Source organism: Sarcophilus harrisii, chromosome 5 (assembly GCF_902635505.1).
Source record: "Sarcophilus harrisii chromosome 5, mSarHar1.11, whole genome shotgun sequence".
Taxonomy (NCBI): Eukaryota; Metazoa; Chordata; class Mammalia; order Dasyuromorphia; family Dasyuridae; genus Sarcophilus; species Sarcophilus harrisii.
This window is the reverse complement of record NC_045430.1, coordinates 234,100,122-234,113,724: the sequence shown is the minus strand read 5'-3', so window position 1 is coordinate 234,113,724 and position 13,603 is coordinate 234,100,122. Positions and strand designations below refer to the sequence as shown.

General features: G+C 31.1%; 1 protein-coding gene across 2 annotated transcripts in view; it reads left to right on the top strand.

The window, feature by feature from the left end:
- PLXDC2 (plexin domain containing 2) overlaps positions 1 to 13,603 on the top strand; it is a 479,799-nt gene that overhangs the window by 407,445 nt on the left and 58,751 nt on the right. For both annotated transcript variants that reach the window (XM_031939892.1, XM_003771887.3), the window contains exon 10: positions 12,885 to 12,945. In XM_031939892.1, the coding sequence (XP_031795752.1) occupies positions 12,885 to 12,945 (61 nt within the window). The remainder of the gene's footprint in view (positions 1 to 12,884; positions 12,946 to 13,603) is intronic.

The following is a 13,603-nucleotide window of genomic DNA, read 5'->3' as shown; positions in this document are numbered from 1 at the left end:
AACACAGGTGACAAAACCTAGAGATTCACAGATACTAGTTCATTCATGGAGATTCTATTTTAGTGAAAACTGTGGTTATTTGATTTGGGTGACTAGTACACTACTAGTAAATACAATATAAAGGACTTATGAAGAAAAATGCTATGGCATCCAGAGAAAGAATGTAAAGAATGATTTTACATATACACATATATTTATATATGTACATATGTTTATGTATATGTATATATAAACATATGTACAAAATATTTGTTTATGATGGTAACCATTTCTAGAATGGGGGAAAGAAGGAGAAAATGGACAAAAAAAGAAATTTACATGATAAATTTATTAAATATTTAAAATGAATAGCATGTTGTATGTAAGAGGTTTACATTTTGGCATGTAATCTTTTTATTATACTATGTTATGAAAATTCTTGTTTTATTCCACAAATAAAATTTAAATACAAATTTAAAATATATAGAAAGTATTGAATGAAGAATACTGTTTTTTTTTTAAAATCCTAAACCACAGAAATTTCCAAAGCTAGTTATATGAGGAGTCAGATTATTTAGCAAATTATCCCAAAATAAGAATTTCATTATTGAACCTTCATGTCTCCATGAAATTGGCTTGCTCTTAAAGATATAATTACATAAACCAAAGGAGGCAACTCTTGTGAGTCAAATGGTCTTTTCAAACTTCAGAATATCTGATCAACACTTCTTGGGCTTCTTTTCAAATATTTTTTTAAGAAATTTTTATGTAGGTGTAAATTATATGCTGAGCTAAGGTCTACTCTAACATGCCAGGGACATTTACCATCACACAGGTTAAAATTTTCATCAGGTTAACTTGGAAAAGTAGGATCATTAGCATTTGCTTGACTAAAGTTTTACTCTAAACTTATGTGGAAATGTATGGCAGGAGGATAATTCTCAGTCTTATGTTTTCTTCTTTTTTTTTTTCATTCATTAGCTCTATATTAATCTAAAAATGTATTTCTACAATCAATTTGAGTATTTTTAAGTGTTGTTTGTCACTTTGCTCATAAAAATACATGCTTTAAAAATATCTTGCCAGTGCTCAGAAAATATCTGAGCCAGACATTGAAAAATGCATTCAATAAGTTTAGTATAAATCTTTCTATTTTTACTATTTCCAATAATAGAATTTTCAAATGAAAAAAAAACAAGGTTTCAGAAGAAACCTCCCCAGGAAGAAGAAGGCCAAACATTGTCTGAAAAATAAATTGCAAAAATTTAGAAGAGGATAGCAAGCAATGAAAAGAAAGGAATAATAAAGATTTAGAAGTGCTTTGTTAAATTTCTTGTTTTCTTAAATTTTATTTTTATTACTAGATATATATACATAATAGAGATATTGATGTGTTTTATATCTAAGCAGTTAAGTGGCACTGTAAGTAGAGTGCTGGACCTGGAGTCAGTAAGATATAAGTTCAAATATGACCTAAGAAAATATTTATCTATATATGTGATCCTAGATAAGTCATTTAATCTCTCTTTGTATCAGATTCTTCATATATAAAATTAAAGTAGTGATATTACTTATTTCTCAGGGTTGTTGGAAGGATAAAATGAGATAATATCTCTATGGTACTTTGCAAACAGAGTAGCACTGTGTAAATTCTTGTCCATATCATTATTATTAATAATATATAGATAAATACACCTTAAAACATATATAGGTTTATAAATGTAGATATATAATAGAAATTAATATTTTCTTTTTTAAAATCATCTTTTTCATTTTGATGTTTGTATTTACTAATAATATCTAAGTTCACAATAAAGATAAAATAAAATATGAAAATAACAATACAAGAATTATAACAAAATTTGATCATTGAAAGTTAAAAATTCTTTATTTATGATGTGTTGTAAAAACCAACCCACTTGATGATGGTATGTTATAAGGGTATGTTATATTATCTTAATCTCATCTCTTGAATATTCATTGATTCTTTTTTTAAAATAGCCTTTTATTTACAGGTTATATGTGTGGGTAACTTTACAGCATTAACAATTGCCAAACCTCTTGTTCCAATTTTTCACCTCTTACCCCCCACCCCCTCCCCCAGATGGCAGGATGACCAGTAGATGTTAAATATATTAAAATATAAATTAGATACACAATAAGTATATATGACCAAACCGTTATTTTGCTGTACAAAAAGAATCAGACTCTGAAATATTGTACAATTAGCTTGTGAAGGAAATAAAAAATGCAGGTGGGCATAAATATAGGGATTGGGAATTCAATGTAATGGTTTTTAGTCATCTCCCAGAGTTCTTTCTCTGGGTGTAGCTGGTTCAGTTCATTACTGGTCCATTGGAAATGATTTGGTTGATCTCCTTGCTGAGGATGGCCAGGTCCATCAGAACTGGTCATCATATAATATTGTTGTTGAAGTATATAATGATCTCCTGGTCCTGCTCATTTCACTCAGCATCAGTTCGTGTAAGTCTCTCCAGGCCTTTCTGAAATCATCCTGTTGGTCATTTCTTACAGAACAGTAATATTCCATAATATTCATATACCACAATTTATTCAGCCATTCTCCAACTGATGGGCATCCACTCAGTTTCCAGTTTCTAGCCACTACAAAGAGGGCTGCCATAAACATTTGTGCACATACAGGTCTCTTTCCCTTCTTATGATCTCTTTGGGATAGAAGCCCAGTAGTAACACTGCTGGATCAAAGGGTATGCACAGTTTGATAACTTTTTGAGCATAGTTCCAAACTACTCTCCAGAATGGTTGGATTCGTTCACAACTCCACCAACAATGCATCAATGTCCCAGTTTTCCCGATATTCATTGTTTCTTTAACTTATTATTACTAAACAAAACCTGAAAAAACAAGTTGAAAGCAAGTATTATTATTATTGGGCAAGATACCATCTGTATCTTTCCATCCTTTTATAGAAAGATTCAGCAACCTGTTGTTTGCTTTGAAAGGTGCTTGTTTTACAAACATCATGTGTATCAAATTGCAAGTCAATCTTAATTTTTTTTAATTTTCTACTTAAAAGTAAGCTTTTTAATAATCATTTTAAAACATATTATATTCCAAATTCATTTCTTTCTCCCTCCTTGAGAAGGCAAACAAGTTTATATAATAGAGATTATACATGTGAAGCTAACAAAACATATTTCCATTAGCCAAGTTGCAGGAGAAAATGCAAAATGATAAAACATAAAGTTCATCAATTCTCTTTGAATGTGAATTTTTTATTGTGGATTTTTTAATTGTCTTGAATCATTCCCTCAATCACAGTAGCATTCTTTCACAGTTGATTATCCTTGCAATATTGCTATTATTAATGTGGATAATATTCTTCTGGTTCCAATCACTTCACTTTGCATCTCTTCACTTAAATCTTCTCAGGTTTTTCTGAAACTGTTCTGCTTGTCATTTCTCATACCTTAATTATATTTCATCAAAATAATATATCACAGCTTGTTCAGTCATTCCCAATTGATGATCATTCCCTCGATTTTAAATTCTTTGCCACCACCAAAAAGCTCCTATAAATATTTTTGTACAAATACTTTTTTGGTTTGTTTTTTTTAATTTCCTTGGAGAAGGTTAAAAATTCTTTGTGTATGATGTGTTGTAGAAACCAACTCACTTGATGATGGTGATAGTTTAGTTGTATTATCTTAATTTATGTTATACTATCTTAATTTCATCTTTGAATATTCATCGATTCTGCAACTTATTATTACTAAACAAAACCTGAAAAAACAAGTTGAAACCAAATTATTATTTACATAGTTTCTTGCTTTCCTTGTAATTTTATCCACATGCATTTCATTTGTGTAATTTTTTTTAAACTTTCATGTAACTAAAATTCTTCATTTTTTATGCTGTAATGATCTCTATCTCTTGTTTGCACAAACTCTTCCCTTTTCCATGGATGTGACAGGTATATGCTCCTAATTTACTTATATTATTACACTTTAGAATTCATTTATACATTTGGACTTCATCTTGGTAAATGGAGTTAGAAATGTGTCTCTTCCTCATTTCTGTCAATTTGCTTTTCCATTTTCCAGAAATTTTTATCAAATGGTAAATTCTTACTCCAAAAGCTTGTATCTTTAGGGTTATTAAGTACAATATTGCAATGGTCATTTACTATTGTATACTGTTTACCTGAACTCTACCACTGATTTACTGAAATAAATTCACTCTATTTCTTAGGCAATATCAGATTGTTTGGGTGATTATCACTTAATAAAATATTTTGAATGCTGGACTCAGGCTGCATTCTTTGAATTTTTTTCAATATTTCCTTTTATATTCTCAGTCTTTTGTTCTTCCAAATTAATTGTATTACTATTTTTTCTAGTTCTATAAAATAATTCTTTGGTGGCTTGATTGGTATGGCATTAAGTAAGTAAGGTAACTTAGGCAGGATTATCCTTTTCTAAAAATTATATTGACTTAGGCTATCTATGAGCAATGGATTTAATTTTTTAGATTTGTCTTTATTCTCTGGATTTGTTTTGGCTTGTATCCTCCCAAATATTTTGTATTGTCTATCATTACTTTAAGTGGAATTTCTTATTCTCTTGATGTGTTTTGTTGGTAGTATATAAAAATACTAATGATTTATGTAAGTTTAATATCAATTTCTTTTTCTTATCTTTTTGCTATAGCTAGAATTTCAAGTTGATGATAATAGTGATTGAAAAATAGTGATGATGATGGATCTTGCTTCACTCCTAATATTATTCACTCCTAATTGTTCCCTACATTACAGATAATGTTTGGTCTTGGTTTTTGATTGATATTATAATTTTAAGAAAAATTTCATTAATTCTTTTGTTTTATTGAGTTTTTAATAGGAATTTTGTCAAATTACTTTTCTGCATCAATTTACACAATCATGCTCTTTTTATTGCTTTAAATTTTGTTGTTGATATTGTCAATTATGCTGATAATTTTACTGTATGGAAGCAGAACCATATTCATGTTATAAATCTCGAATGATTATGTATGATATTTGTGATATATTTCTATAATTTCCTTGCATGGTATTTTATTTGAATTTTTATTTCAAAATTTTAAAATAATATTCATTAATAAAATTGGGCTCTAGGTTTTTTTTTTCTATTTAGCTGTCCCTGGTTGATGTATCAAAACTATATTTGTATCATAAAATGAATTTCATTGGATTTTTTCTTTACTTATTGTCTCAAAATAGTTTTTTTTTAATATTGGAATTAAGAATTTTATATGTTTAATATGTAATGAACTATTTGCCATTTAGAAGAAGGGCTGGGGAGAAAGGGAGGAAAAAATTAACACAAGGTTTTGCAAGGGTGAATGTTGAAAACTATGCATCTGTTTTGAAAATAAAAAAGCTTTAATAAAAAGCTTTTAACAAAAAATAAAAGTTTGGTAGAATTCACTTATAAATCCATCTGTAACTGGAGAAATTTTTTTAGGCATTTCATTGATGTCTTGTTCAAATTCTTTTTCTAAGATAGAGTTATTTCAGTAGTCTTTCTCTTCTATTAATCTGGATTGTGTGTGTGTATATGTATATGTTGCATGTGTATATATATGTGTGTGTGTGTGTGTGTGTGTGTGTGTGTGTGTGTGTGTGTGTATGGAGAGAGAGAGAGAGAGAGAGAGAGAGAGAGAGAGAGAATGAGAGAGAGATTCATTCCTTTCATTTAGATTGTCAGCATATATTTGGGCAAAATAATTCAAAATTATTTGTTCAATTTTCATCTTCATTCATGTTGCCTTCATTTTTTATACCAATAATTTGCTTTTCTTCTTTCTTTTTTAAAAATCAAATTAATAGTTAATATATATATTATTCTTTCATAAAATCATCTTAGTTTTATTTATTAGTTTTTTTAAAATTTACTATAAATTTCATTAATTTCTCTAATATTCATGATTTCTATCTTGGTTTTTGTTGTTCTTTTTCTAGTTGTTGAACTGCCTCTTTTTTTTTTTTTTTGACTTTTGTAGTTGTTTTCACTTCCTTGTTTTCTTCTGAGTATATATCTTGATATCATAGTAGATTTTTATGGTCAGGATTTTTTTTTTTAACTGTTCGTTTTTTTTTTTTTAACTCATTTCTTGATTTACAGATTTTATGTTCATATTGGGCTCTTTTTTCAACATGGCAGTGGAATGGTGGCTATTATTTTAAGCTTCACACTTTTTTGTACTAATATTTTCAAAGTTAGTTCTTGGTATTTAAAAACTTTTGGTGCTTCACATTTGGTGTGATATAGGGAGAGATGCACTGTACTCTGCTCCTTACTGAGGAAGAGTCTTTGATACTACAGAATTGTAATTATTTGATATTTCAGAATTGCAATTGATACTGTTTTTCAAGACTACTTTGCCTTTAGGAGAGGTAATAATGTTGTTATTCAAGAGGTCAGAAGTGATCCCTTGGGGTCAGATACTTCCCGTAAAGTTATCCACTCCCTCACTGAATGTATTTCTCTCCACTTTTGAGCTGTGATCCAGAAGTAGATATAGGCAATGAAACTGCCCAATATTTAATCTCAGGGCTCCTACTCCATCTTTCTCAAAAGCATTAATTAATCTGTGTCTTTGAATTATGACCCAGAAGTGAAAGTAGGCAATGAATTGCCAAACAGCTTCATGTTCTGCATCCATTGCTAGCAGAAGAGGTACCCTTTTTTTCTGACAAGTTTCCAGGTCCTCTCAACATCTCTGACTTAAAAGCATCCAAAATTGCTACTTCTTTTGTTTTCCCAATGCCATTTTTTCGTCCAGGTAGGCTCTCTGCTATCGTTCACTCTGTCACTGTTCTCACTTTCCAACCTACTAAATTGTTCTGTAAGAGCATCTCACTCTGAACTTTTGTTGGCTCTGCCCCTCCAGAATTTGGTTTGAGGCCTTATTTTGAAGTTGGAGGGAAGTACTGACTGCTTTCTCTACTCTTTGCTTGGCTCCACCTCCAGAAATCTGCCAATCTCATCTTCATGAAAATTCAGGTTATTTGTAGCAATTAAATCTATTTTAGTAGAGAAAAGACTAACCTAACGTGACTTCCTCAAGGTAACCAGACTCTATACTAATTCCAGAGGCCATTTAAAAAGGAATTCTTAACTAATTGTTTTACTTTTTTTTAATTTTTAAGATTTAATATCCTTGTAGATGTTAAACAAGAATAATTTCCTTGTTGGTTCTGTGCATGTGCTATATAAGAATCCATACTATTTTATACTATATCTGCTCTATATATCTTCACCTCTTTTTTATAAATTCTGGTATAAAATATAGTCAGTTTTCTAAGCCATTTTCCATTTCATACCTGCTGGAAACACATTTTTCCCCTTTCATTTTATACTACTTCAAGAATATTTTATACCCAATATGTAATTGTTTTTTCCTCCATAAAGATGTCATAATACATGTACAAATTCCCCATGTGACTATTTGGGCAACATCAACCATCAGATCATCTGCTAAGATATTTGTCTTGAGTTTTTGGAATTTTGCAGATCATTAACTTTAGATAGTAATTCAGAAAAGCATTCTTGAACTGGTTCTCTACAACTGTGAAGTTTTTGTATATGTCTGTACATCTGTGTCTATGTGGGTTTTTTTTAAAGACATAGTAATAGTATTTACTCATAAGTTTCATTAACATATGTTAACTCATTTTAAACTAAGGAAAATAAGATTTATCCTTTTTATCCATGTTAATTTCTTCATGAGAGGGATTGTTGTAAAGAGGCATGAGTAGAAAAGGCACCTAAAAATTAGGAAGATTTGGATTCAAGAGTTATCCCTGTCACACAATATTACTGTGTGATTCTGAACAAATCTCTTATCAATTCAGGGCTCTAGGAAACTCTCTAAGACAAAGATGTACAATAGCTGCTCATCCATACATCAGCTTTGGTAGGAAGATTTTCCTTCCCTGGACTTCTACATTTCCATTAAAAGGCAGATAAATTTATATACATATATAAGTATAAATATGTGTGCATATATAAACATGTACCAATAAGAGAGACAGAGAGAAAGAAAAAGAGACAGAGAGAGGCAGGGGGAGGAAAAATGGAAAAGCAAGAGGAGAAAGAGATTGAAAGAGAGAAGAAGGTATAATTTCTGAATTCCCCTTGTAAATCACATTTTCTTTGATAAATAGAACTGTTTCTGAAGTTTTTTTTTTTAAATATCCATCCAATAACATCAATCAATTCAACTCATGTGCTTATTAAAGACCTGATGTTAACAAAAAGCCCTGTATTATGGTCTCCCTGTTCTCCAGGAGCTGACATTGTCAAGATTGAAGGACTAGTAGGAATACAATCTATGAACTGAACAATAAATATAAAATTATTTGACAAGAGATAAAAGATTAACAATTATAATAACAAATTTATATAGAATCTTAAGATTTGCTAAATATTTTATTAATATCTCATTTGATCCTTACAATAATCATGAGAAGTCTTTTTATATTATTTATAGGAAAATTGAAACCAACAGAAGTTTAGTGTCCAGGTTCACACAACTAGCAAGTGCCTGAACCTAGTTTTGAATTTAGATGTTTTCAACTCTCTCTATTTCTAGTATTCTATCCCTTTGTACCATCTAGATGGTTGGATAAGGGAAAGGTTTATACTGACGGCAGCACCTGGGCTGAAATTTATAAGAGAATGAGCACTTAGACTTACAGATTAAGAAAGTATACATTCCAGGACTGGGAAATAACTTGTTCAAAATCATGGAGGTACGATATGAAATGCTGAGTTTGGAGAATGTCTAGAAGTCGGTCCAGTTTGGCTGGGATGTAGAATACATAAAAGCAAGGGAGGAGTCAATATGAAATGTCTGGAAGGTAGGTTACAGCTAGATTGGATTGTGGGTGATATTAAATGCTAGTGTGAGGAGTCTGTATTTTATCTTAGCAGTAACAGGAAGCCACTGAAGATTTTTACATGTGTGTTAGGATGATTATTTTGGCAGCTCTGTGTGAAATGATTTGGATAAAAAGTAGACTGGAATATTGGAAATCCATAATAAAACTAGTCCAGGTTAGAGTTGGTATGGGCCTGATATAAGAGGAAGAGTAAAGGAGTAAATATACAGGAAGATAATTATGATCCTGTGGAGGTGAAATGGTTAAGATATAGTTTCATATTGGATATAAGGTATGAGAAAGAATGAAGGGTCAAATATAACCCTAAGAAACTGGGTGACTAAGATAGGGCTGATATCCTTGATAGAAACAAGAATATTTAAAGGAGGGTCAGTTGAAGTTGTGGAAAAGGTGCTGAATTTTCTTTTGAGCATGTCATCCAATAGATTATGGTATATTAACAAAATATAATGGTAATAACTTAATGTGGTCTTAGAGTGGAGAAGGATACAGCTCATTTAAGACTCTGTACTATATATGAGGTATACATTTTTACGTATAAAAAAATCCATTCTGGAACCTAAAATTAGGAATCAACCTATTATAAAATTATAGCTAGAGACATATAGACATAGATTTTACTATTACATATATACATATATATGTATGTGTATATATATATGTATATATATATATATATATATATATATATATATATATATATGTGTGTGTGTGTGTGCGTTATTAGTTTTTCCCCATGAGTTCTACACAAAGCCGGCATCCCACCTGCAGGTTAAGTAATTTCAATTATCTCTTATGGCGTCCAACTTTGAATTCCAGTTGGGAATGGCACTTTGTGTTATGTTCTCATTTATTACAAGATTTAATCAAATAAGACTGTTTTATCATTCTCATGTTATAGAAGAATTATTCATGAAAGTCATAGTAAAGGCTGAGTCTGAAACCCAAGTAAATCCCTGAAGGCAATAACTTAAAGATTCACCTTCATTAATTGAAATAGACATGTCCTCTCTAAGTCAATGTGTCTTTGTATTTCTGTATATCTCCTATGTGTTTTCTAGATCGATTTGCTTAGAATCAAACAACTTTCTCTTAGAGATGCTTTCAAATCATATATTAATTCAGTAGTATGTCCTCAAAAACTGCTGAATGGTCAAGATGGAGTCTAAAGTTTGGTTTTTTATTGTTCATTTATTTTCAAATGTGTCCAACTCTTTCTGACAAGATTTGGGTGGTTTTGTTTGTTTTTATTTTTGTTTTTTTTGGCAAAGATACTTGAGTGATTTGTTATTTCCTTCTCCAACTCATTTCACAAATGAGGAAACTGAGGAAAACAAGATTAAATTTTTAACCCATGTTCACAAAGCTAGAAGGGTCTGAATTCAAATTTGAGCTCATGAAGTGGATTGAGGCCCAGCACTCCATCCACTGCATTACCTAGTTGCCCCTCAACAGACTTTTAGGGCACACTAACCAGATGAATCTATGTTTTACAAGTGTTTAAACTGAACAATTGAAGTTACCTTACACCAGTTGGCCTGGGGCACAATTAAAATTGTGATAATACCAGAGCTTGGTGCAAACTTCTGCAATTTGCCCAGAAAAATCTTTCAAACTATTAACAGACTAACCTATCTAGGATAAAATTTTATTCTGCCAATCTATTTGTTGATGGATGGAAACCTGCTTTCCCTGCTGTATGATGCTTTAAGAGGATACGTTGGAGATACAGAGAATATTTCTTTTTTTTATTATTATTCTTACATTTCCTTCCTAGAGTTCACTGTCACTAGTTGCCTTATGCATCTGACTAAGGGAGAACCTGATAGGTTTATAGTCACCTGTCTGACTTTAGCATCATCACACTGCCATAATGCTCTTATACTTCTGATTTCATACAAACAAAATAACAGGCATCCTACCTGTTTTTTAACTTTGAATTATAAATCAGACTCTCATTATAACAATTTATTCAGTTGGTTCTGTCATGCCCCACTTTTTGTGATTCCATTGGGTTTTTCTTGGCATAAAACTGGAATGGTTTGGTATTCTAATTATAAATCTTTTGATCAACAATATATGGTTAGAATAGCAGCTTTTTTGGTGATGACTGTCTTAACCTTACTTTACAGTTACTTTACAGTAACTTTACAGTTACTTTACAGAGAAACAGTTATTCTGTTTATCTTCTCTTCTCTTTGAAGTTATATAGAATCCTAGGTCTAAATCTGGAAAAGTAATTTTTGCGTCCATATACTACAGATAGTCTTTACTTTTGTCATGTCTTGGACACCTCTGGTAGCCTGAGAAATCCTATGGAACTCTTTTTAGCATGGCTTTAAATGTATAAAGTCAAATACAAAAGACTGCAAAAAAAATTATAATAAAATGCAGTTATCAAAATATAATTTTAAATGTTCATGAAGCCAGAGTTCATGAACCCCTTGATCTAGTAAATCTAATTACCTTATTTTTTTTCCCTTGATGAGGAAACAAGGGCCAGGAAGTTTAAATGACTTGCCAAGGCCACATAAATTTTAAGCATCTGTGGATGAACCATGAACCTTTTTCCTGTATTTCCAAAGCCTATGATTTTCCACTATACTGTCTTTCAAAATTCCTGATAGTATCAGATTGGGAATTTATGCTCTTCTAAGTAGATTTCTTTGTTAAGTACCACTGATACATTTTAAAAACTCATTAACTGCTCCTCATGTCATGGTCAATCATTGCCACTAGATCACTAAATTAGGCCCTTTATACCATTCCAGATTTGAAGTATCTTGTTAAAAGGTGAAACAGAAAATCACCTTCTCCACTAAATTGGCATGCTTCAAGAGTTCAGAAAGTAAAGCTTAGGTGCTTTGTAAAAATAGCTGCCATCACTTTCCCCCCAAGATACATTTTCCTGGACAATTGCCACCTTCCTATTATTCAAAAGTACTTTTCCCTAAGGAGAAAGTGAGTCATTAAATACATATTTCTTAAATGCATGCTGTGTGCCAAGCACTGTGCTTAAGTACTAGAAGGATGATGAGAAGGAAAAAACAATTGAAAAGAAAAAGGCTTCAAATTAAACAAATTGAGTTCTTTGATGAATAATAACTTGAAAAGTCTTCTTGTTCATTGATGAAAGCATTCTTTCCACCCAGATTACATGTAAAAAAAATAAAAAAAACATTTGATATCTCTTAGGGTAGATTTTAAGAATTTTTGTGGCCAAAATCAAAGATCTTTACTCAGGGGCTGATTAGTCTCTTGATGACCAGTGTCTCTGAGAATAGTTAGGATATGTTTGATAACTAATGTTTCTAGGTCTTTTGGTTAGACAGGACCTGTAAGACTTTTGTTTTCTGCCAGCATATAGATTTTAAGAACCTAGGATCACTTTCACACCATAATGAAGTATCAGAGAAGCCCACCAGGAGAGCAACTAAAACACATAGATCATATTTTAAATGGCTAATATGCCAAAGTATTGACCCAAAAAAATTAATTCCTGTATCAGTAAGAATGTTTTTAATCTGTGAAATGGATGCATTTCATTTAATACAGATCTAAATCCCAAAAATGAGATCATCATAGTATGGATTATTTAGTGGAAATATGCCTATATTCATTTCAAGGGACAGGGAAACTTAGTATGTAAATAGGAGAATATCACATCTTATTTACCATAAATGGAATTTAAATAAGTATTAGAAATCAGACTTAAAGCATGGTAGTGTTATTTAGACCAAGAATTTACTGATGAGTGTTAATTATAATGGATCCATCAAGAGAGTGACCAACCACTCTGAAAAACTTAAACAATTCTAGACTTTTTTAATTGCATATTCTCTAGAACAAATCTAATATGCTGAAGTGGGAAAATTTTAAAATAGATGATTTACCATTTCTCTTTCTCCTTTCTCCCTCTTGTTCTCTTCTGTGTTTTGTATCTTTCTTCGATGGACTATAATTTGACTTTTATATCAAGATGCTCTAGTGGATTTGATCGACATCGGCAAGACTGGGTAGACAGTGGTTGCCCTGAAGAGGTATGTAAATCCCTTAATATCACAAGCTCATATGTTGTTGCATAGTGAACTTTATTCTAGATAACCACTAAAACTAACATTTTCCTTTTAATCTTTAGTTCATAAAATTAAAGTAAAAATAATGCCAATCCTTACTTTTACCTATGTCATATAAAGATTATTGTTCATAGATTCTAGGAAGAAATTCTCTGCCTCCATTTTTGAAGAGGACTAATTAATAAACATCTTTTCAGCACCCATTATGTTCCAGACAATAGATCATCTTTGCCCTCAAAGAACTGAAAATATAATTGGGGAGACAATGTGCAAACAAATGTATACAGGATACATAGAAAATATTTGACAGATGGAAGGTATTAGAATTAAAAGAGATTGGGAAAAGATTTCTGGAAAAGCTAGGATTTTAGTTAGGATTTAAAGGAATAAATCATTTCCTTTAGGATTCCTTTAGGGAAGTCATTAGATAGAGCTGAGTAGAGCATTCTAAGAATGGACTCTACTCTCCATCCAGTATCCAATGATCTTGTAGATATCCTGCTGTGACATGAAGAAAATAATTCCATGTTTTCACATTTTCCATCAAATTTTAAAGAAGAGTTGGTAAACAAAAGTGGTGACTGTCATTTGAAGAGTCCTAGATTCTTTTATTTACCATTGA